The sequence below is a fragment of the Helicoverpa armigera genome, chromosome 18 (genome assembly GCF_030705265.1).
Source record: "Helicoverpa armigera isolate CAAS_96S chromosome 18, ASM3070526v1, whole genome shotgun sequence".
NCBI lineage: Eukaryota > Metazoa > Arthropoda > Insecta > Lepidoptera > Noctuidae > Helicoverpa > Helicoverpa armigera.
In genome coordinates this window covers 4,612,163-4,636,214 of record NC_087137.1, presented here as the reverse complement: position 1 = coordinate 4,636,214, position 24,052 = coordinate 4,612,163, and the positions used below count along the sequence as shown (strand labels likewise).

General features: G+C 39.2%; 2 protein-coding genes across 2 annotated transcripts; one reads left to right on the top strand and one right to left on the bottom strand.

The window, feature by feature from the left end:
* The first annotated feature begins 90 nt into the window (after positions 1-90).
* LOC110375402 (polypeptide N-acetylgalactosaminyltransferase 3) lies at positions 91-12,666 on the top strand. The gene is made up of 7 exons (XM_049849856.2): positions 91-423; positions 519-667; positions 796-893; positions 1,860-2,040; positions 9,082-9,220; positions 9,934-10,119; positions 10,458-12,666. The coding sequence occupies exons 1-7, from the start codon at positions 409-411 to the stop codon at positions 11,490-11,492; spliced, it is 1,803 nt and encodes a 600-aa protein (XP_049705813.2). The 5' UTR covers positions 91-408; the 3' UTR covers positions 11,493-12,666.
* On the bottom strand, positions 12,640-21,919 carry LOC110375408 (uncharacterized). The gene is made up of 3 exons (XM_021333494.3): positions 21,737-21,919; positions 18,511-18,720; positions 12,640-13,005 (listed from the first exon to the last, which is right to left on the bottom strand). Exons 1-3 carry the CDS (start codon positions 21,792-21,794, stop codon positions 12,791-12,793), a joined length of 483 nt encoding a protein of 160 aa, XP_021189169.3. The 5' UTR covers positions 21,795-21,919; the 3' UTR covers positions 12,640-12,790.
* Positions 21,920-24,052: the final 2,133 nt, after the last annotated feature.

Below are 24,052 nucleotides of genomic sequence, written 5' to 3'. Positions count from 1 at the left end.
ACTCATTTGTTACCATTTTTTAAAAGGAACGCAATATTTTCACGAGACGTCAACATTGGTCAACATACGTCTGTCAAGTGAACTGTGAAGTGTCAAATGATCGCGTTTCACGGTTTCACTTGCCTTGATACGAATTTTTGTCCGGATACAAAAGTAATGAAAGAGAAACTAGCATAGGATGGCAAAATAATAGAAAAAGAGAAAAAGTGAACAATGCTGAATGCAAAGCCGAACACGCAGCAGAGAACAGTCTTCAATCAAATAGGAATCAAAGTACCAAACAGACAGACAGAAGTGCAGTGCAACTGAGTGCACCAGTAGAAGTTGAAAACAATATTAATTTCTGTAAACAAGCAGTATGTTGTGTGTAACGTTACAAAAAGTAAATAACAGAAACTTGTAAAAAAAATGTTGCACAAAAGTGTAAGACTAGAACTTAGATGGGTTTTATTTAGGGATAAGTTTATTTTAATTTTAATTCAACTTTATTTTATTTTAAAAATAATGTTTTATTTTAGGGTTACTGGTCGTTATTGTGCAGAGGCCGAAAAAAGAAAATAGTGGTGCTTATTATCATCTTAATATTCTTATTGAATGCTCTGTTTTATGTCTCTTTGGAACTGTACAATACTATTAAGAGAAAGGAGAAAGAACCTTGGTATAACAGGTGAGTGGTCTTATAACAAAACTTCTAAAGTGTAAGATTTTATGAATAAACATGTAATAAAATCAATTCGAATTTGCTGTGTTTGCTATTTTTATGACTTGAAATGTAAAAAACTAACTTTATTTCAGTCTGCATTTTGACAAAAACTCGTATGTTGACGAGAGTGGAATGAGAGTGATAGTGGGACACTATGTAGGTGGAACTAATGGTGGAAACTTATCAGAAGGTAACAAACAGTTATTACTTAATAATTACACTGATGAACTTGATGGAAACTTTTCAAACTTCCTTCAATATGTATCTTACTAGAAAGCACTGAAAGAGTCTACTCAAGTACTATTTTAAATTTTTATTTAGACTCAAAGAAAGAGTGGGTTCTTTTTTCCCCAGTGGTAATGTAATATTCTGTGATTCAAAATAACTCAATGTAATTCTACAATGTCAATGTCGATGGAACCTTGGATGTGTTACAGATAATTATCTCCCTGCATACATTGCTATTCAAAAGGATTTTGTTTGATTAATTATGTCAAATAGTTTTTTTTTAATTTTCCTCTTTGCGCTTCCTAACCCAGTGCCCAACAATGAGATCTGATTAACAAATGATACAAAGTATTTCAGGCAGTACGATAATTATTATTATTTTTATACACAATTCGTAAACATTCAATCCACGAGTGTAAAATTAATAAGCCTTTGTTTGGATTTGCTAACCATTTCATGGTTTGTAAATTAATTTGAATTAGCCAATCAGTAATGCCTTGCATCAGTGCAGTTTAATAATGTACTGAGAGAAGTACTAGCGTTTTTTTTTTCATACAATATGCAGCAGTTGTCATATAAAAACAGACAAACAGTTCTTATTTTTGCTTCTCTTGATAAACGCTTGTGATAACTGCGAAGGCAATGATTACCTGATAAGCTAAGAAATGTAATGAATGTCTTCTTAAATGAGTGTTTAGTGAAAAGCTGATTTTTCATTTAGTTTTTAATGAAGTACTGCCCCATATGTTCATTTATGAATAAAAAAATTGCAATTGGATTTTTCTGTCATTGTGAATACTCTTTTTTTAAATACAGATGTTTCGGCTAGCAAAATATTCCATTACCCTCTTGGGAAAAGTCTACAAAGGGTTCTAGATTTATTCAAAATGTCGCTGATTTAGCTAATGATCTTTACAAACATTTTCAGATGTCATACATAAAAACAACTATGCACCAGTACCGGGGGCTGGCGAGGGCGGGCGCCCGGTACAACTGTCTCAGAGAGAACTCATCACAGCTCGGGAGTTGTACTCCCTGCATTCCTATAATATACTCGTTAGCGACAAGATATCAATCAATAGAAGTCTTCCGGATATGCGCAGTGACAGGTGAATATAACATCTATTTTATAAACTTCTAAACATATGAATGTCTTTGAGGTGTATAAAATAGTTGTTTCATATTGAGTATTTTAGTGAATTCTCTAATAAGCAGGTAAACAACCACAACCTTTGGACAGAGTGATGAGGCATTGGTACTTTTAAAAGAGAAAATAAAGAAGATTATTGATTGTTCTATAGAACCTTAAGATAAATTAACTACACTTAAATAAAATGTGGACTCTGTAATTCTCGCAAAGTGAAGGGAGATGAGATGATACAATTTCAATGTAATAAACAGTACCTATATACATAATAACGCTCATTTAACATGGAATGTCAGCGATCTCATTAATTACCGTAGGTACATGCGAAAGCAATAAAGAATATAGGTACCTCTTTGAGATAATATTTGAGGAAAAACAATATCACTCGATGTTCTTTAAGTCATAAAACAACATAACTCACCTAGCCTTGAACGTAATTTCGCCGTGAATTAGTAAAATATACGCACTATATTAAGACCAGCTTAATAAAGTATACACAATTCTGATCCTTCCTTCCTCTGATCCTTTGAAAGACGGTAAAATATGTTACTCTTTTTCGAGGACGGTTTATTCTATGTAGAAAATAACCGAGTATTAAATTCTTGACCGTTATTTGAAGCTTACTCGTTTGAGATAGGCACCTACGTGTTTTCCGCTTTTATCTCCGTCCTTTTCTACCCCATATCTTGCATCTCTCTCGCACATCGACCAGTTTCACTCCCCACCAGGCAGGAGGCGACGAGTGTTCTCGGCGGCCACAGTTCGTCATTGGCGTCTTGTTTTCCGCCCGAGAAGGTTGGTCTAACCAACCGCTGTAGTATTTCGTTGAAAAATAAACTCAGTGCTCTCGCAGAACACAGGTGAGTTTATAATATTTTATACAATTTGTTAACGGTTTTACCGTTCGATATTCGATTTTGCGAAATCAAGTGTTAATATTTTGTACATCTACCTCTTTTTTGTCACGAGTTTCTTCCGTGTACTTTTTTTTTCAGTAATTTGTTTTCAGAATGAGTGGCTTATAAAGCAAATACAGATGCGGTAAATAATAAAGCTACCACAGCCCGTGCACGTGACTATGGAAAAGAAAGCAAGCCCGAAGTTCCTAAGGCACCTGTGGCCCTAGTTCAATCCTGCAAGGCGTTCAACGGTTTGACAAAAATGAATGGTGTGAGGTGCGGTCCAACCAGCATCTCCTTAGTTCGGACTGATCACTACCGCACTTGAAGAGGGCTGATGGTGTCAAGAAAGCTTTTCGGCCTTGAAAGACTTGGTACGCTCCCCTCGGACTACCAGTAAGTCTGTTAGCCACCCCCCATGGGGGTCGGCTCATTATCACGGCGTGTGATGGTTTTCGGCCTTGAAAGACTTGGTACGCTCCCTTCGGACTGCCAGTAAGTCTGTTAGCCACCCCCCGTAGGGGTCGGCTCATTATCTCGGCGTGTGATGCTTTTCGGCCTTGAAAGACTTGGTACGCTCCCTCGGACTGCCAGTAAGTCTGTTAGCCACCCCGTAGGGTCGGCTCATTATCTCGGCGTGTGATGCTTTTCGGCCTTGAAAGACTTGGTACGCTCCGCCTAGGACTGCCAGTAAGTATGTTAGCCACCCCCCGCAGGGGTTGGCTTATTTTCACGGACCCGCGCAGGGTACCAATCTTGCATGTTGCGAGACGCAGCATCATTACAAAGTGGGGACCAGTAAGTATACTAGCCACCCCCCAAAGGGGTCGTTTCATTATCACGGACCCGCGCAGGGTACCAATCTTGCATGTTGCGAGTCGCAGCATCATTACAAAGCAGGGACCAGTAAGTATACTAGCCACCCCCCGCAGGGGTCGGCTCATTATCACGGACCCTCGCAGGGTACCAATCATGCATGTTGCGGGTCGTACCATCATTGCAATCTACCCTCGCAGGGTGGCTATTTGGATCGACTTTCGAAGAGTCGCCATTATAACCTTCCCTCGAAGGGAAATGGTAATCACACTCACGCTGAATGGCGTGTGACGCAAAACTCTAAAGGCTCCCTTGGGACATCACGAGTAAATTACAATAAGAACCATGTCCAACAGACGAAACAAAGCGTCCAGGACCGCAGGTGGACTTTGATGCGTCCAACAAGGCACGTAAGTTATGACTTTCGAGGCGGGTTGCCTAACATTATATCAAGACCAATGGAAAGAAATGGGAGCTCCGCCTTTCTTGTCAAAAATAATAACTGGGTATCGGATACCATTGGCCAAAAGCCACCTTTGATAGATAATGCCAGATTTGACCAGAGAGTCCAAAGAGATGGATGTCGTCATATCCCAAATGATAAAACAAAAAGTTCTATTGATAGCTGCAAATTCTGCCAGCTTTCTTTCCAATATGTTTCTTGTGCCCGAAAGGCGACGGAAAGAACCGTCCAATACTCAATCTCAAGGTTCTCAACAAGTTCATAATTACGGAACCCTTCAGTTTAATAAATGTTTTTCGGGTGCTAAAGTTTCTTCAGAAAGACGAATGGCTGTGCAAGTGGATCTCGCCCAGGCTTACTTCTACCTTCCGTTAGCCGAAGGTCACAGACATGTTCTTCGACTAGTACACAGAAGAAGACTGCTTCAGATTACGTGCCTACCATTTGGCTTAAGCACGGCACCCAAGACCTTCGCCACAGTGACCAATTGGGTGGCTCAAACTTTGAAAACTCAAGGGTTACTTATAATTGTGTACCTCGATTTTCTGGTGGCTCACCAAGATATATTCGCCTACTTTGGGATCATTTGCACCACGTTTTGGATGGCAAGTGAATAAATCGCAAGCATTATCAACAAGATAATGACAAAACGCACTACGTGACAAACAGCACGACAAACTTAGAAGATCTGCATAGCTTGATAGGACTTTTAAACTTCGCAAGTTTTTGTTGTCCCATACGGCAGACTGCATTACCGGGCTCTCCTCATTTTCCTCAATGCAGTGTTGAACAGCAATCTATACCTACCCTATTCATGGAACCGTGAGCCAAACGGTGAACAAACCATAAAAAGGGTTCTTATAAGTCACGATTGAAGTAATGATCATATTTTATAAAAATAACTACGAAAGTAATATACTGACAACATTAGAAATTATATTTTAGAACGATTTCTAATCTTGCAATGCAATCTTTTCAAACTTATTTGAAATCAAATATAATAAATGCCGTAAATTGTTTTCTTAATTTTAATTAAATATGTAGTAAATCGTTTACATGTAAAAGGAACCTAGAAGTCTTGACTGTCATACATAGAACCCTACTTAATTGAAGACCACAGATACTAAGAACATTTTACATAAAAATGTGACGTTTTTGTCATCGGTCGGGCTATACCCACCATTTTGAAAAGTGTCATTCTTTGGTTACATTGTGGACTCACGGCTCGGTGAATGGAGTATAGCAATGTTGAACCTACCAGCAGATGCCTTAGCAGATCTAAAGTGGTGGCTGGTCAGCTGCCACCAAACCTTGGATATTCATACGCCACTTCCCTGTCACCTTATAACCACGGACGCCTCCGATGTAGGATGGGGGCACAACTGAACGGAACGCCCGTAATGGGTTCATGGAACAAGAGAGAAAAAGGCTTTCATTGCGATCTGAAAGAGATGCTTGCAGTATTAACTGGATAATCACGGCGAGTTGCTAAGGAGATCAACAGCCATTTTTCAATGCAAAAATGGGACTGTAGTGTCATATCTAAGAAATCAAGGTGGCACCCGATCAAGGAGCCTACCGAACTTGACGTACAAAGTATTCAGTTATCTCGAGCTGTATCAAATCTATCACGTCGTGAATCATATACCAGCCCTATTCAACAGTCATGCAGACCATCTCTCCCGACACAAACCTCCACCGGAGGGGCATCTTGTATCAGCAGTGGACCTATTTGCCTCGAAGCGAGCCCAGGGATACATAGTTGTGTACTACGTGCCCCTAGATCTGAAGGACCCGAAAGCGGGGTTCCACGATGCCCTTTTTCTCAAGTTTGGACTTACCCGCTAGCATGGGTATTACCGCCACCTTACCTTATACCGTAGGTCCTCAGTCATCTCAATTCAGGAACGGGAGTTAATCTCATAGTAGTTCCTTCGGTGGCACCAGGTATTTTGGCGAGCAGATTTGAAGTCCCGATCATTAGCAGTACCCTACACACTGATGAACCTCGAGCAGAAACCGATAGATACAGCAACGGGGATACCCCCTGCCAAGGTCAAGGAAATGGGGAGGGGGGGGAGGGACAAGGAGTCTCTCCGACTGAAGTCTTCTTCAATCCACACGCAAGACTTATCAATCAGCTTGGAGTCGATGGTTAAATTGGGGCGAAAAGTATGAAATTGGATCCTATGAATCCTTGAATCCCTATTTGGACCTATACTTACCCAATTTTTTTTTGCGGACTTACACATAGTAAATAAACTAGCATACAATACTATTTTATTACACAAGTCAGTTATAGCTACACTATGCAATGCAGAAACCACTGGAGAGCTAGGTTCACACGTTCTAGTCGGACACATTTTAAAATCAATAGCGCTGAGCAAACCTGTTCCCCGGGAAGCCGTCCATCTGGAATATTGACCAATTGGTAACCTACTTAAGTGCAGTAAACGTAGACAAGAATAATCCTTTTGCAACTTCCAGGCACACTGCTGCTCTTTCTTTGCTAGCTTGTTTCGGAAAGGCGAGTCCATGATCTTTCCTTGCTTGCAATAGACCCAGAACATTTCAAAAACAACAAAGATAATTTAATCTTATGGCCAGTCTTTGGCTCTAAGACCGACAGTTCTAGTCATGGGCAGTCGGGTTGTTGTTTGATGGATAATCAGGAAAATATAAATCTAAGTCCAGTGTATTGGGTCAGAAAGACTAAAGCCTTGCTAGAAGATAGACGGACATCGGCTAATTCCTTAAATTTATTTATATCCGTTAGAGGCCAACCAAAGGCAGGCACCCGAACGATGATTGCGGGTGGATTAAGACATTGTTAAAAGAGGCAGGAATAACTACAACCCCAGGAAGCTTCCACTCGGCGGTAGCGTCAAAATCTGTGTTGACAATATACCTTTGGACGATATATTAGCCAAGGGTAATTGGCGATCAGGCAATACATTTGCCCATTTTTACAGAAGAGAAAGATACCTACTAAATAGAAGTAGCAAGTTATCTCGATTATTTAATTAATCCAGCTGATTAATGTCTATATTTTTGTTACTATTGTTATTAAGAAGTATCGCAATATTCTTGTTAATTACTATTAGAAAATGAAATCAATTTTGCTTTTGTTCTTGCATCTCTCTTTTAATTTTATTACTCATCCTCCGAGCCCCTTTCCCAACTATGTTGGGGTCGGCTTCCAGTCTAACAGGATGTAGCTGAGTACCAGTACCAGTTAACTTTTATTACATTAGTATTCCAGGACGCAATACACATACTTACATGTGATTACTCGTGTACCTAAGTACCTATTTACATGCACAATTTCATTGTGCTTTTGCTCACATTGGCGTCCACTTCCACCAGGCGATAACAAACACGTCTCAAACGAGTAAGCTTCAAATAACGGTCAAGAATTTAATAGCAGCGTTTTACCTGAAATAAAACGCATATTAAATACTTACCTTATTTGAAGCTTACACTTGAATTTCTGCCTGGTGTTTTCGACTCAATGACGAACTGTGGCCGCCGAGAACACTCGTCGCCTCCTGCCTGGTGGGGAGTGAAACTGGTCGATGTGCGAGAGAGATGCAAGATATGGGGTAGAAAAGGACGGAGATAAAAGCGGAAAACACGTAGGTGCCTATCTCAAACGAGTAAGCTTCAAATAAGGTAAGTATTTAATATGCGTTTTATTTCAGGTAAAACGCTGCTATTTTAAAAAATTAGAACTGTTCTAACTCCGTTAACAGTTTTGGCAGTTACGCATCTGAGTCAGAATTTTATTCAGTCCACCCTACTTTTTACTTACAAAATCATGACATTAGCAACTTAGTTAAAATCGTTGTGCTTTTGTCGGTATCGGATTGTGATGACCTCCAAATGTATGAATTTGTACTGGTACTTTGTATTTTAAGGTTTTGATGGTTAATTAAATTAGGTACATAGATTTAACTTTAATAAAGTGTCTTTTAGTAAACATTGTAACATGGAGAATAATGTTAGTTTTACATTACATTACAGTATGCCAATTATTTTCATGTCATTTCTCCGTAATGCGTTGTTATTTTTGAAATCAATAATATATTTGGATCATCTACAAAATGCCCTGTGGCTTTCATTCAAAATAAGGTTTCATTATGGGTAATTGCCGGTGTCAATAAATTGAAATTAGGACTATATAAAATTGCTAGTACTGATAGGTACTCGCGAATGTGCAGTGACCGATTTGTGCCACATCACACATGACAATACAATTTCCACTAAATATCGGTTCCGAGGTTGAACTGACTGACGTGCCTATTTACCCTATAACGAAAATTTCATACTGAATTAACAGATAATAAAAAAAAGATTAAAGTGAAAATTTTATCAGTGAACTTCCTCATATATCTGTTGTAAAAAAGTAAGTGGGGGGGGATATGTATAACATGATATGATTATTTTTACTTGGTCGCAAAAAGCTGGCGTTATGTTCCTCACCATTCCACTTGATGATAAGTGGGGTGCCCACTTATTCTATCACACATGTTGCAGTGCCAAAAGTATTATAGTATGTATTTGAAGTACAGTGCCAAATAACTTTGCAATTCTAAAGTTAGCCGTTTAACTCCTGGCACATTTCTTAGTACATATACCTTTGTCAAGAATGTTTGCTTCTCCGCAATTATCTATCTCTTGACTTCACAATAGTAAAAAAATATGAACCTTTCTGCACATGCCTACGGTGCCAAAATGGCTAAATTCTTATTACCTAACTTATTTGGCGTCGTTATAATCAACTGCAATCAGTTAGGTTTAAGTAAGTTCTATTTATTTTTCTCAGATGCAAAGAAGTGGTATTCGATCTAGACAACCTGCCGACTGCGACGGTGATCATAGTGTTCCACAATGAGGCGTGGTCCACTCTCATGCGCACTGTCATGTCTGTGCTTATGAGATCGCCTACCAAACTATTGCGGCAGGTAATATTAACTTATCACTGTAGGTCTTTGTATCACTGTAGGTATATTAAGTTAATGGATTCGCCGTAGCAATTGTACAGATTAAATATAGAAAAATATGATGGAAATTTTTGATTTCGTTATCCACAATCGTCAACTATTAAAAGTATAGACGAGTATCACACTCCTCAGTTGCATGTTCTTAAACCTATATAATAGAATGAGTGTGATCTTTCTAAATTTTTCTACGAATTTTCAATCAAATAAAACCTATGGATATCAAATTCTCAGAAAATCTGGGTTGAAAAAGTGTGTAGTGTTTTCAGCTTGTAAAAGTAAATCGATATTTTTTAATCAGTTCATACGTTGTCGAAGCAAATGGCATTTCAATTCGGTCAATTCGGTGTTGTTCTGCTTCAGCACGTCGCTTATTATAAACTTTTATGTAGAACCTTCTACGCAAAAATATAGAGATAATGCACATTTAATTTTAATGTATGCACATTTAATTTTGTCTTTACTATTTCTAATATTCCAAACTATCTTGCGTGCGCGGTTTCATCCGCGTCTCGTAAAATATAGCCTAGCCTTCCCAAATACATCGAAAGATACAATCGTAAAACATATAAAAAACATCGAATCTATTTATCATTTACCTCAACAGTATTTAAATTAAGAAATCAATAAACTTATAAGCCAATAAATCTATTCAATTAGCAAATATGATGTTCCAGATAATTTTAGTGGACGATGCGAGTGACAGGCGGTACCTGTTCCAAGAGTTGGACGAGGCCATAGAGAAGTTAGACAGAGTGCAATTGTTAAGGAACCCTGAGAGGACGGGGCTGGTCGGAGCGAGGCTCTTGGGTGCCAAGAAGGCTACCGGTGATGTGCTGGTGTTTCTTGATGCTCATTGCGAGGTGAGTAGTTACTTTAGTTATGCGATTAGGAAGAAATGTTGATGGATAGGTCGGAATGAAAAAAAGCATGTCTCCCTCGGCTGCAAAAAGGTCCATCAAAGTTAAAGCTTCTTTAAATCGATTGCTGACTCTTTCTTTGTCAGCGAGATAAAAAGTGTTAGCAATAGATTTAAGGAAGTTTTAATTTTAATGGATCTTTCTGCAACTGACGGTTTGTGTAATAAAAACTCAGGTTTTTAAGTTCCTTGCCGTCATTACATCGCTCAAGTTCTTCGATACTTCTTGGCAAGAGAGATATACCGGGAGGTAAGTTAATATAATGTGTTTTGAAATTTCAGGTGACGCCAGGGTGGTTAGAGCCGCTATTGGATCGCGCAGGAAGCGACGATGTTTTTATATGCCCTCACATAGATCTGTTATCTGAAGATACTCTAGCGTATACAAAGAGCATAGATGCACATTGGGGCGCGTTCAGTTGGCGATTACACTTCAGATGGCTTATACCCGGTGGTGATGTACTCAAGAAGAAGTCAGAGAATCCTTCCAAGCCATATCCTACTCCAGCAATGGCTGGTGGCCTTTTTGCAGTACGAAAAAGCCTTTTCTGGCGTCTAGGCGGTTATGACGAAGGTATGACTATATGGGGCGCAGAAAATTTGGAACTGTCGTGGCGGGCATGGCAATGTGGAGCGAGAGTTGAGATTACATCGTGCTCTCGAGTTGGACACATATTTAGGAGACATAGTCCTTACAAATATCCGGGAGGCGTGACAAAGGTTCTTCATGCAAACTTAGCGCGGGCAGCTACAGTGTGGATGGATGAATGGGCAGACTTCTTCTTCAAATTCAATCCGGACGTCGCCACGATCCGTGATCAGCAAACAGTCGCAGATAGAGTGGAGTTGAGAAAGAACTTAAAGTGTAAAAGTTTTGCGTGGTACTTGAGTAACGTGTGGCCGCAACATTTCTTCCCGACCGACCAAAGGTGGTTCGGGAGAATTAAGAGTGAGAAAGGTGGTTGTATAGGAGTAAACCCTGGTACATTAGGGTTGGGCAGCCCAGCTGTCGCTGTAGAGTGTATCACACAAATGGGTTTAGAAAGTTTAGTAGTTTTCACTCCTGAGGGGAAAATAATGACAGACGAAGGCCTTTGCTTGCAGCAAGGCAATGGACGGGCTCTTTGGAAGAGTTGTAGCGATAGTAGTAAACAGATATGGATACAAAAAGGCCCTCGGTTAAAAACTCAGGAGGGTTTGTGTCTGACCTTAGTAGTAAACAAGGATTCGCATGGCGTCGGCGATCCTCTAACATCAAAGAAGTGTCTCACAGATGATAAACAAATTTGGCATTTCAATCGCGTGCCTTGGCGTTAATGTTGTGATACAGTTAGGTAGTACAAATTAATAATTAACTTAGCAATAACATTTACAGTACAGTTTAGGCCAGAAAGCTTACAGTACACATTTTAAGTCCAAAATGAGATTTTAACTAAGTACTTAATATTATTTGAGTCTGATCCCGATTTTTATATATGTAGTAAGTTTAAACGTTTTGTACAATATGTAAGCCAGCATTTAGTAATTGCAGCACCTGTGATTTGTTATAATATTTTTTTAAATGAGTAACTAGTTTTAGGAGGAAGACCATATTAAGTTGTGATTTTGAAATACTATTCCATATTAACTCCATAGGTATTATTGTCGTAGTTACTAATGTTACTGTGTTAGATTGTAAAAAAATGGCGGATGGTTTTACCGCTTAATAACATTCCACTGTTAATTCCTAATTTTACTGTTTATTAATATTTTGAAACTAAGATTATATGCCTGTTAATACTTTTCTCTTCCTGGAATATTTTTTAAGTATGTTATAAATTTTTGGGAAAATCTTTTTTATAGATCATTTTTGACATTTACTTTTAAAACCAATAGAAGGTACTTACCTAATGAGAAAAGAAATGTGAATGTAATTCATACAGTTTTAGATTATCTCATTTATCTCAGAATCTCTGTCTATTGCTTTATTTTGCATTAAGGAAAGATTTATATGAAAGCTTTTTTTATTTTAAATAAGTATTTATTTTCTATTGACTAAAGCATGTGCCGCATTTATACTTCTTCTAGTCTTGAATCTATTATTTCTACTTAGGATTTAGTTAATTAATACTTTTACTTACGAATAATTTAATTAAAACATCTCAGTTACCACTTCAAGCTTTTGCTTAACCTTTCACTAAAATATTAATGTAGTTTATTTTTTGAAGTGCTTCTTATAATCTGCTTACTTAAACTTCACTTGCAAACAAGTAAGCAAGCACATTTACTTTATATACTTACTGGAAAACTAACTTCCGTGGATGTGTCAGATAATATGTTACGAACATATCATTTTATCAGTAGATGCCGTCTTAATAATGAGTTCGTAATTAATTTTAACGTGGTGCTTATAAAGGAAAATCTCAGGAATCATTCCATATAAAAAATAGGTAATAAGGATTATTGTCACAAATGAAATACGGAATAAAAAAATATAAAGTTTTAATTTTATCGATATGTTTTACAAAAAAATGCTGTACAATGAAATGTATAAAATATTTGAGTATCTATGTCATTAAATTAACTGTTTATTAAACAATTGTTTTATTGAATTTCCCCTAATTTTTTGTATTTTTTCACCTTAGTATGAAATAAAGTAGTGATATTGCTATAAATGCAACTAGTGGTAATGGGTGTGCTTTTGCAACGGAATTGCAATCGTTCCCATTGCATATGAAGCAGCGAGCGTCACTGTGACCGCGTGCTCTCTCGACGGCGAGCAGACCAAGACAGACCGAGTCTATCTGCGCTCGTGGAATACAGCCTCGGAGAGTATCCACTGTGTTGCCAACTGGAACAGAAAATGTTGATAACATCAAAAATTATGCAACTTAAACTGCGTACCTATAAAAATTTCGCCCCTTGGTGTAGCTTTTTACTTAACATGGCTTTTTTTTAACAGGGGGAAAATCCTCATGGACTACCCTCCACCTGGGGTCGGTGGAGGGGGTGTGCCGGACTCTTACCGGCTAAAAACCCACCCAGTGTTGCCACCAATTACCTTGTGTCGAGGGCACGGGTATCGCCTAAGCATTCTTCCGCACCCCCGACAGGTATTGGCCCGTCAGATGTTTGAAGGCGGGCCCCGTCACCGTAAGTGGCCATCAGCCAGCGGCCACAGTGAACTCAACTAGGAGAGGCGCGCGCAACACTACGCCACCGTCTCGAGGCCTGTTTCTGTTCGGACGACAGACGCCCCTAGTCTGTCGCCCGCAGGCCGCGCCCTATGGTGGCCGGAGATCGGCCACCCTGCGACGCCCACTACGTCTACTGCGGGCGGGGAGAGTGGTACTAGTTTCCCTCTCCCTTTCCGCCGTCTCCTTTGCGACCATCACATCCTCGCAAAAGGAGGCGACAGCGTTCCACCCTTCTTCGCTGCCGACCATGCAGGACACGATAGCCGGCAGCGAAAGACTACCCGCAGCATCTACTGCTGCTGCCAGGTCACGGCGCTGCGTTGCCCATGCTGGGCACTCCACTAACGTGTGCAGCGAGGAGTCTTCGCTGCAGATGCCACAGTGGTGGCATTCGGGCGTAGGCTCCCGGCCTATGCGACACAGGAACTTTCCGAAACACCCGTGTCCGGTAAGAACCTGCGTCAGCCGGAAGCTGAGGGCGCCGTGGCGTCTAAAATAAAATAAAATAATGTTTATTGTCAAAAAACGCAACTTTACATTGTGGTAGTTACCGTTGAGCCACAAACTAAGCACAGCTTGTATCTTGTGGCTCTGAGTGCTTTAATATTGCTTATATTATAAAGTTATATAGGTACCAAATCTTTGGAGATGGAATAGTAAAGGAAATTATGAGCTAAGGATGTTGGAACTTAAATTGAGGTACATAATATAAAGAAAATGATATTAAAACTAGGTGAATTAATCGGGCTTTTATGCTAGTTTGGTGTGTATGTGAGGGCATGTGTGAATGAGTGTATGTGTGAGGTGAGAGAGTGTGTGGTGTGTAGTGTCGGTGTGAGAGTGATAGTGTTGATGGTGTGGGTGACTTTGTAGGTATGTTGATGGTGTTGGTGGCTTTGTAGGTACTACAGCAGAGCTTCGGTTTCGATGTAAGTCAGTTTTAGTAGGGCTGCAGTTATCTTCTTTTTACACATATTGTGAGTACAGTCTCTAAGGTCACAAATTCTGTTGACCTTGTTGTACGTGCTAGGATTTGAGTATTGGGTGCAACGTCTGGCTAATTCAGAGTTGGCATTTGGTAAAGGTATTCTAAAGATCCGTTTTCTAAGTAAGTCCTGGTAGTCGGCGCGTTTTTTGATGACGGCGTGAGTAGCAAGAGTTGCCATGAGTATAAATAGCTGTCGAACCCTTAGTACACGGAACTTTCCATACAATGTGTCTGTAGGAAATTTAAACGGTAGTTTTAAGGCTACCTTAATTAGAGCTCTTTGTGCTCTTTCCAAAGTTATGAAGGTGCTTTTTCCAGCACTCCCCCATATGCGTATGCAGTACTGAATGACGGATTGGCAGAGAGCGAAGTATACCGTCTTCAGTACGTCTAGTGGTGAGCAGTCCCTAAGTTTTTTCATGACATGAATTAGTTTTCGGACTCTAGCAGACAGTGAGTAGATGTGTGCCTTATAGTTTAGGTGTTGGTCTATGATAACTCCGAGGTACCTAATGGTGTCAGTACGTGCGATTGTTTCGCAGGCGCAGTGTTGTTGGAAGTCATTATTTTGCGGTTGTGTGCAAGAGTGTATTTTTAGAGTGAATGAGCGTGGAGGACAGGTAGAATTTGTCTTGCAGAACGTAACGAACTTGCTTTTGGTTACATTTAGTGTCAGTAGATTATGGTCTAGGGATTGTGCTATCTCAGAAAGTCCGCGTTCAGCCAGTTCCCGTACACAGTCCCAGGACCTTCCATGAAAGACAATGGCTGTATCGTCGGCGTATGTGACAATTTCGGCACCGTTAAGAGGCAGGCTTACTATGTCGTTTATGTAAAGTGTGAACAAGGTGGGGCCCAGCGTGCTGCCTTGAGGTACTCCATAATTAATTGGAAGGAGTTTACTTTTATGTCCACCTATTTTGACGTATTGCTTACGGTGTGTGAGGTAGCTGCGGAACCATTCCAGTGTGTTGCCCCTAATGCCAATGAGCTCGAGTTTTTTTAGTAGCAGTCCCGTCGACACCGTGTCGAAAGCTTTTGCCAGATCGAGGAATACACCAATGCAGTATTGTCCGTTTTCAATATAGAAGGAAACTCGATCTGTCAGAAGTGACACTGCGTCTTCGGTGGATCTGCCTTGACGGAAGCCGAATTGCCGGTCTGAGATGATGTGATTTTTATCGAGATATTCTGTGAGTCTTTTGTTAACTATTTTCTCTAATATTTTTGAGACTATGCTTAGGAGAGCTATGGGTCTGTAATTTTTAGGGTCGTCTTTAGATCCAGTTTTATAAATAGGGGTCACGGATGCCGTCTTCCAGGAATCTGGAAAGACACCGGTTTCTAGACTTAAATTGAATATGTGGGTTAAGGGTTTGATAAAGCTATTGATGCATTTAGAGAGTAAGTAAACTGTGAGTTGATCGGGACCAGGTGCACTGTCTATTTTTAGATTCCGTATAATGTTGGTGATTTCTTCATCGTCAGTAGGACTCATAAAGAATGATTGTGAGTTGTTTTGTTGTGACCGGTAAGAGTCTATTAGTGTGTTGTGTGGTATCCCGAGTTTGTTGAGGATTTTGGCTGCGTGCTCTTCTCCTACGTTGACAAAGTGCTGATTGCAGATATCAAGTGCTTGTGTGGGGGAGGTGGTAGATGTAATTAGTTGTGTAGCGCTGTTTTGGGTGCTCTTGTTTCCGCAGATGTTTTTTATAGCCGCCCAGAGTCTTTTAGGGTTGTCTTTATTTACGTGTATTTCCTTTTTGTTGTGTGTGTTTTTAAGATTGCGTAGCAACATGTGCAGGTAGTTTCTATAACGTGTATAGATTAGGCGTTTGATGTCATCACTAGGGTTAGCTTTGCATTCTAGATGTAGTTTGTCACGTTGTCTCATGCATCTTATTAAGCCGGGTGTGACCCATGGTTGGATGTTAGCAAGTTTCCTGGAGATCTTTATTTGTTTTGTGTGCTTGTTGATTGCGCCGGTGACAATATTGTTAAATATTTTTATCGAGTTATTTACGCAGGAGGAAGTGTAAATGGGTTCCCAGTCGGATTGGGCGATCTCGGCATCCACAGCATTCCAATTAGTTTTAGTTTTCCAGCGTTTGGTTTGTATCGTATTCGGCTTAAGATGTACACTGCACAGCGCTAAGTCATGGTCCGTGATGGAGAGGTTGCAGACGAGACCGACTGCAGTTGCGTTGGTTTTAACAAATATGTGGTCAATACATGAACCGCATCTCGTAGGAGCAGTGATCGCAGGGGTCAGGTCGTGTGAAGCCATGAGACATGAATAGCTAGAAGCCTGGTTATTTTCTAAGTCTATAATGTTAATATTAATGTCACCAGCTACTATGATTGTTTGCTTATGTTTTAGATCTGAGAGTATAGTGTCAAGGGAACTGAAGAAGGTGTCTGCGTTAGTAAAAGAAGGGGAACGGTATATTGCTAGAAGTGTAATGTCATATGTGATGTTTAAGAGCAAACTGTCAGCGTCAGCTAGATTGGCTTCTGTACTAGTGACGTTATTCCAAGCTGTTCTGATGTAGGTAACAATACCTCCGTTTTTGTTAACTTGGGAAGAGGTTCTGTATATGTAGTACCCTGGCATTTCTTCTAAGATTGTGCCTTCAGACAGCCAGCACTCTGTTAGCACAATTACGTCAATGTTTGAGTTCAACCTATATAAAGCAACTTTAAAGTCGTCGAAGTTTTTTTGATAGCTTCTTATATTGTATGTAAGAACTGTGAATTTATCTTTGGAAACATTTAGGATAATATTGCAACTTTCTGGGGAATCTACTGTGTGACATTCTATTGAAAAGGATTCGTCTATATCATTGGCGATGTCAAGTGAAGCCATTTTTATTTAATATAATGATGTATGAAAGAAGGTTTTGTGCGTGATTTTTATTTAAAATTTTTGTTGCGTCTTGGTTAAACTGAGTGAGATTGACAACGTTTCCATAAGAAAGAGTTTGTGGTAAATAGTGTTGTGTAGCCGTGTAGAGTATGTATTGTGTATTTAATATGTATTTATGTATTTGTGTAAGAGAGAAGCCGTGCGTGTTGATTACCAGTGTATGTTGGATTCCTAAGTTTGTTGAGATATGTGCATGTGGTAGGGAGAGTTGTTGGCGTGTTTGTGTCCGTGTATGTATAAGCCCTTGAGTGAGTGATAACATAATTTTCTTAAGAACTAATATAATCAAAGGAATTAAAAGGTAATAAAAATAGTTAAAGTAATAACATAACAATATATGCTTACATAAAATGTATGTTTTTATGTATTTGTGTTTATGTAATTGTAGTATGTTTTTTGGTGTTTGTGTGAGAGAGAATACGTGCGTGTTGATTACTACTACTCGTGTGTGTTTGACTCCTAAGTTTGTCAAGTAATATGCGTGTTGTGGGGAATGTTGTTGACAAATGTGTGTGTATGTGTAGTTAAGCCCGTTAGTGAAAAATGACATTAGTTTCTTAAGAACTAAAATAATCAAGGAAATTAAAAAAATTAAAAAATTGATAAAATAACAAAACAAAACATGCTTACATAAAATTTGAAATGATAACAGGTTTGTCTGAGCGTCAGCCGCTTGTTTGTGCAGTTGTCGCGGGGCAGTACCGCAACAAGTCATCCATGGTCTTAATAGTGATGGCGGGGTTTCCTTCCTTTTTGCGGATGTAAACAAACGTCTCTCCAGCCACTCCTTTAGGATGGGCCTTACCGCTGCGATAGTGGCGTGCCCTGCCGTGGGTTGCGCGAGTCGCTGCTCCCATTCCGCAATTACCTCTTGCCGGAGCTCTGCCCTGCGCGCCTCAACTTGCCGAGGCGCGAGGCGCTCACCCCGCCCCACCGCTTCCTCGCGCCATGTATAGAGTGACGCGAGGGTACTTAACATGGCTGCGTTTCGGTAGATGGAGTGTACCTAACTTATGGGACAGCTTCTCAAGCACAATAGTTTGGATCAAATATGGCAAGAAGCATTGAGATGTTTAAAAAAAAAATTGGACAAACTCATTGACATGAAGAAAAACAAAGAACTCGTCAACAGGAACAGAACAACAATGTGCCAAAAATGTGAGCTCCATAATTTTAAGATTGCATACGCAAAGTAGTACCTAGCATAAAAAAAAAAACAATATATAGTGTGTGTGTCCAACTTACAAGTCTTATCATCCGGCGTGGCCACCATTTTCAAGCAGCGGTACTCTATAGGTATCTTGGAGTCGGTGCTGGGCGGAGGATGTCCATAGTTGTGCACCCATGTTGCTGATACCCAGTTCGTTGGGTGGCAGTCCACCGACCTGCCTGGAGCTATCACTTGCTCAGGATGGCAGCCCAGACATCGCTGGTAGAAACAGCTTTCGGGGACCGCTGAAATCATGAGATTACATTTTCTGTTCTAAATCTGACATATTTTTGTTAAATCACGACAATAGCTCCTGAGATTAGTGCGTTCAAACAAACACACTCTTAAATCAAGGATCAGCGGATACGGATGCTGACATTATTTTTTCCTCAAATACCCAGCGATAATGCGAAAATTCAATACTTGCAGACCCAAAATACATGTTAAGAAGACGTGTAAATATCTAAATTAGTCGTCAGCGTGAGATTATTAACCATACAGGTACTAACTAATGTATGTAAAGGAAATTCTAGTGCGGACGCATGACGTCCACGTGAACTTGTTGCGGTCAAAGTATCTCAGTGACTTGCGAATACGCTGCAGTTGCTCAATGACTGAGGTTTCTGAACAACGATTGGACGTTCTCCGTAATATTCAAGCCATTGTAGCGTCAATTTAAGTTTATTTTAGAAGCACACCAGATGATTGCGGATACAATAACTCCGATGCGTATTTTATTATCCGTTGACGTTTATTATAATTGAAATCATTACGGAATATCTACGGTCTTGTTAACCACAACTATAACCTTTACAGCTAAGTTGATTGTTTGTTATTTACCAAGGAGGCTAACTAACAGCAACAGTTTAATCAATTGAGGAATCTGGTCAGCCTGATTACTATGCAAATTAGTAGCAATACAATCAAAATTAACACGTCTTTATTGTTTCAAGTGTTATTTACGTAAATTATGGAGCAATTACGCGAAACAATTTTCTTCGTCGTGTTCCGTTAAGACAATTTTTGGCGTGAGCAAAATCGCAAAATGTTGTGGTCTGATTTCTCTCGCATGAGAAGTATTTGTAACGATAAGTCGTATCTTTAATTAAGAGTAGCTTTAATTATTACATGTTAAGGTTCAACGTTCGCATTGGGCCAATACATTATCATCCAGTTAATAAGGATCGGATTTCGAAGTCATGGAGAGAGAGTAAAAGTTTATAATGCGGGGACTGATTTGGCAGACGAGAAAATACTCTGTAAATTGACAAAATGGAAAAACAGAAAGCTTATTATGTCTATAAAATAAATATTCAGTAAGTACGTATGAAAGTTAGTAAGTACATATGCCTGGATAGGTAGGTAGGAATAAGAATAAGTACCAGTGTCCACGACAGATTTATGACCGGCAGTGTAGTGCGGAGGAATCTTTAGTAATTGCTGATAGAGCCTAGCAGGCCATTAAGTAGACAATGGCAGATAGGCATTACTACCGACAGATCTCACTTTTCATTGTGATTGGTGGGTTAGTAAAGACGCGAAATTAATGATTGAAGGCTGCATCGGTTGGACTCACGGCATTTTCTCGCACAATGCTTGTCCATGTCTGATTGTTGAGTAGCGGCCTTTACCCGCCACAGTCGGTCGGACCCGCCATGTAATGCCACTCTTCACTGCAGTTTACGTTTGTTTTAACCGCCGCAATCATATGTCATTTTCTCGCGTTTCGCGCCATTTAACCGGTCATCAGGCCGTCGTTCGATCTGTTCGGCGTACGCTCCGTAATTATTGAAAGCAGAGAATCCGCTCTCGAAGCCCGACATCAAGGTATGCCGCACGAACGCCTGTTGACGTGGCTGTTTAGTTTCGCTCTTTATAATAAATACATATTTGCTTATATAAAAGAAAATATTATCATATTATCTGCGTCAACAATGAGTTTCATTACTGATATAATACTTAACACTGTTTGTGCCGGTAGCTGCCTATAATTAGGTTTTGTCTTTGTGTAGTTTATAAATAGATTCATATTTTGTGGAAAATATTGAGGTAGGTGAGATATATGTATTTAGATAAGATTTATTTGGACGTCATGACTTAACTATTAACTGTTCATATCTGCATTGAAATCAAAATTGAAAGTACTTATACGTAAGTATTACCTACAATGTATCTAAGTACCTATACCCGATTACTCTTGTGTGAACATAAGACTATATATACTTATTGGATTAACGATTATATTATAGTTTCGAATATTAAAATACAATGCTGCAACAAGACTATAAATATAAAATGTCTCATAAACAAGTTAATAGAAACGCTTGGTAGCGCGACGATGCGTGAGATTGCGTCGATGCCCACATCTTACACGCGGCGCCCGAGAAAGTGCTTGATAGGCGTCTGACATAATTGTGCATGGCTAGTTGTCTGCCCGTCTGTCGTGTCACCATTGTAATTTTATATAGCTAGAGTGATTTTTGTACCTCAAACAGGAAGAATAGTGGTTCCTGAACAGAGCCTGTTTTAATCTTCGAGGAAAGTTTGAAGTCTAATGAGTTGTTTCATTGCTTGAGGACAGTCGATTTTTGCGGTAAAAGTGAAGGTGTTATTTAGCATTAACACTTGTTTGCATGGCAATAGATTAATTTGAAAAGGGGAGAGGCTAAGCAAAAGGATGTCTTATGCTTAGGTGCTGCATGTCGAAGTAAACAAGGAGATATCTAAAGAAGCTGCGTCGCAACTGCCACTAAATTCCACATGTAATATTCTATACGGCTGTATCGCATTAGAAACATTTATGAAACATACAACAACAATGCGCTAGACAATGCTAGACAAACCTATATTTGCGCTATCTCTGCTTATCTAAGTCACAACACAGCACTGACCCAAATTCATAACTAGAGATGATCAACATAAAATCCTCTGCCCACGCGCACTGTGGCGACATTACTAGACGCATTGACAATGTAAATACTATTGTCAACAGAATAAATAAATATTTATCCAGAGGCAAGATGAGTCGGTATTCAGTAAGCCATTGTCTGCGAAGGCGCGGGCGGCCGCCTCACAAAATGAATTTAAAACTGCGTGATGTAACGATGTAACACTTTGTTTTAGTTATATTTTATATTCAATCGTATGTCAACTTGTAGACACAATAGATTAACAAATCATTACAAACCTCAAATATTTGTATTGTTTATCTGCAAGCTGCATTTTGTGGGAAAGTATTTATCTAGTGAAATGAAGGCTTACCGTAAGGAATGAGTCCGACTACGAGAATAAACACGAACATGGCAGTGCACTGATACATAATTCTAATAATAAAGTTAGTCCGTTGTTACGTCCACTACCGCCACAGTTTTTATCGCACTAATCTCAAGAGGAATACGTTTTATCTGTAACGTGCGCCGTTATCAATGTGTCGTAAATTATTGTGTCGTTCCCAGTGGAAAACAAGGATTTTATCACAGAGTTTTTCTGCAAACTGTTTGTGGAACACGCACGTAACTGCGACGAAAATAAATTTATGTCTGTAAGCGTGCTCTGATTATTCTCGGCATGTCGTTGACGAAGATGTATCCGAATGAACATCGGACAACCGTTACGTATTTAGTTAACTTGTTAGAGATTCCGACAAACTCCCCGTGATACATTTTACAAATCACTCTAGATAAACTGATGTCATAGGTAGGTATAGGTATGTCAACATACCTACTGTAATTCTTTTATTTATTTTATTAATGGAAAATAGCAGAACTTATTCCTATGAGCAAATGCGCTAACCCTAGAAAGTGCAATTAATAATTTCAGAACTTAATTTTGTCTTCCATACGTAAGCTAACAATTATTTTGCATAAACAGCGGCGAATTTTATACCGCATAAAAAGAATAATAGAGCTATCAAATCTTTTAATGAAATTCAAGTAATATTAAGTTAATAGTTTATTTAATGGCAGTTTCTCAACAAAGGCACAAATTAGATTAATGATGCACGTCTGCTAAGATGAGTAGGCGATGATATACGAACCAATTAAATGACACTCCTTCGCAAAATTTACTAATCCGGATTATAAACCGTTATTTGGTGATGTAAATTAAGCATTCCTGCAATATTTCAATTAAAACATTCGAATTTTATTAATGTACTGGTTAATTGAAATCGATTTTATTATTATTCAAGCTTAAGACTGACATGTCAAGACGATTAATACGAATACCTAAATGCAAATTTTCTGTCTAGCGTCTGGTCTCTAATAAAAATGCCAAATAAAGTTATGCAACTACTAGTTTTGTTTGCAGTTAGTAAGTAGTAAAATTGTACTGACAATAAAATGTATTGACAAGAGTATTCAAATACAAGAACAGAAACAACGGCACGCGATCGATAGAGGTGTCATGTCATTTCACTTCCTAACTGAGATCTACTACCAAATAGGGCTGACTGTGAACTCGGTACCAACTTAATCGTATCATCCACACGAACAAAATTGACCCTAATAGTAGTATAGATAAGGGTGATGGTGTATTTGAGGGTTATTTTGGTAGTATGTGCGAAATAGTGGCCTAGATCACGGCTGCGTCGGTTTGGAGCAGCGTCGCGGCATCTCACAACATGTCGCCATGTACGAGACACACGGATGCCTTGGTTAGATAAACGCAGATTATCCTGAGAGGACCGAAACACTTGCCTACCTTTATATGTGCACGATCAATTGACGAGTCTTCAATTACGCGAAATGTATATGCAATATACATAGATAAGTAAAGAGAAGATTTTATTTTGCTTTAGTCAATCTTCCAGGCTTTTGCATTTTACTTTCTTGATGTACATACAATTCAATAGACTGGGAGCTTTGTATCTTTCTTTAACTATAAAGATGCATCAGCTCCATTAGTTAGTATTTTTGTCATACCTACACTTATTATAAGGCACCAAATTTTGTATTCAGCGGTGCTCTGAAATCTGGTTTTGTAAGAAATGTAGTAAGCATTATTCAACGCATCACGTGGGTAGGCTCTAAAATGATGATAAGCATTTATTCTGTCGCCTAGTTATCCAAAAATATCTCATGGATACTTATCACAAGTCATAAAAGTACTGCAAAAGAGGATATCTTTTTGAAATAGTAAACTTACGGTCTTCGTATGATCCTGTGTTTATTTCATACGTGCACCGAAAATGCCAAATCTCATTGGGCCTTCGAAAATATATATTCATGCTTTTATTGTAGAGGTACACGTGAAAGTGTTATCTACTGCACCTCAATAAATATTTCTGTTTGTTATCTTTCAATTATTTAAAAATTGTTTTAACACATCAACTGCTACAGGCTTGTATGTTGAACGATTCTGTTAGATAAGCATACAAGTAGACACCTGTTCATCTAAACGAAGCTCCTGATGCATATCGAACCATACAATCCCATGTAACAAGGTATCTTATCAATTTATGATCTTCAGTCTCAAAGTGTTTTTGATGGTTGTAATTTAAAAGCGGCGCACCTTTCACTCAGAGGGACCAATTAATTCTTGGTCGATACATTAAGCGCTCAATAAATTCTCGAAAAA

What these genes read in the sequence shown, in the direction of transcription:
- LOC110375408 (XM_021333494.3), bottom strand. Translation starts at nt 21,794, where the DNA reads ATGTATCAGTGCACTGCCATGTTCGTGTTTATTCTCGTAGTCGGACTC. An exon ending in AGTCGGACTCATTCCTTACG is followed by an intron (nt 18,721 to 21,736) that starts GTAAGCCTTCAT and finishes TCATGATTTCAG; the next exon opens with CGGTCCCCGAAAGCTGTTTC. An exon ending in CACGCCGGATGATAAGACTT is followed by an intron (nt 13,006 to 18,510) that starts GTAAGTTGGACA and finishes TTTCTGTTCCAG; the next exon opens with TTGGCAACACAGTGGATACT.
- LOC110375402 (XM_049849856.2), top strand. An exon ending in TGGTGGAAACTTATCAGAAG is followed by an intron (nt 894 to 1,859) that starts GTAACAAACAGT and finishes AAACATTTTCAG; the next exon opens with ATGTCATACATAAAAACAAC. An exon ending in TTCTTGATGCTCATTGCGAG is followed by an intron (nt 10,120 to 10,457) that starts GTGAGTAGTTAC and finishes TTGAAATTTCAG; the next exon opens with GTGACGCCAGGGTGGTTAGA.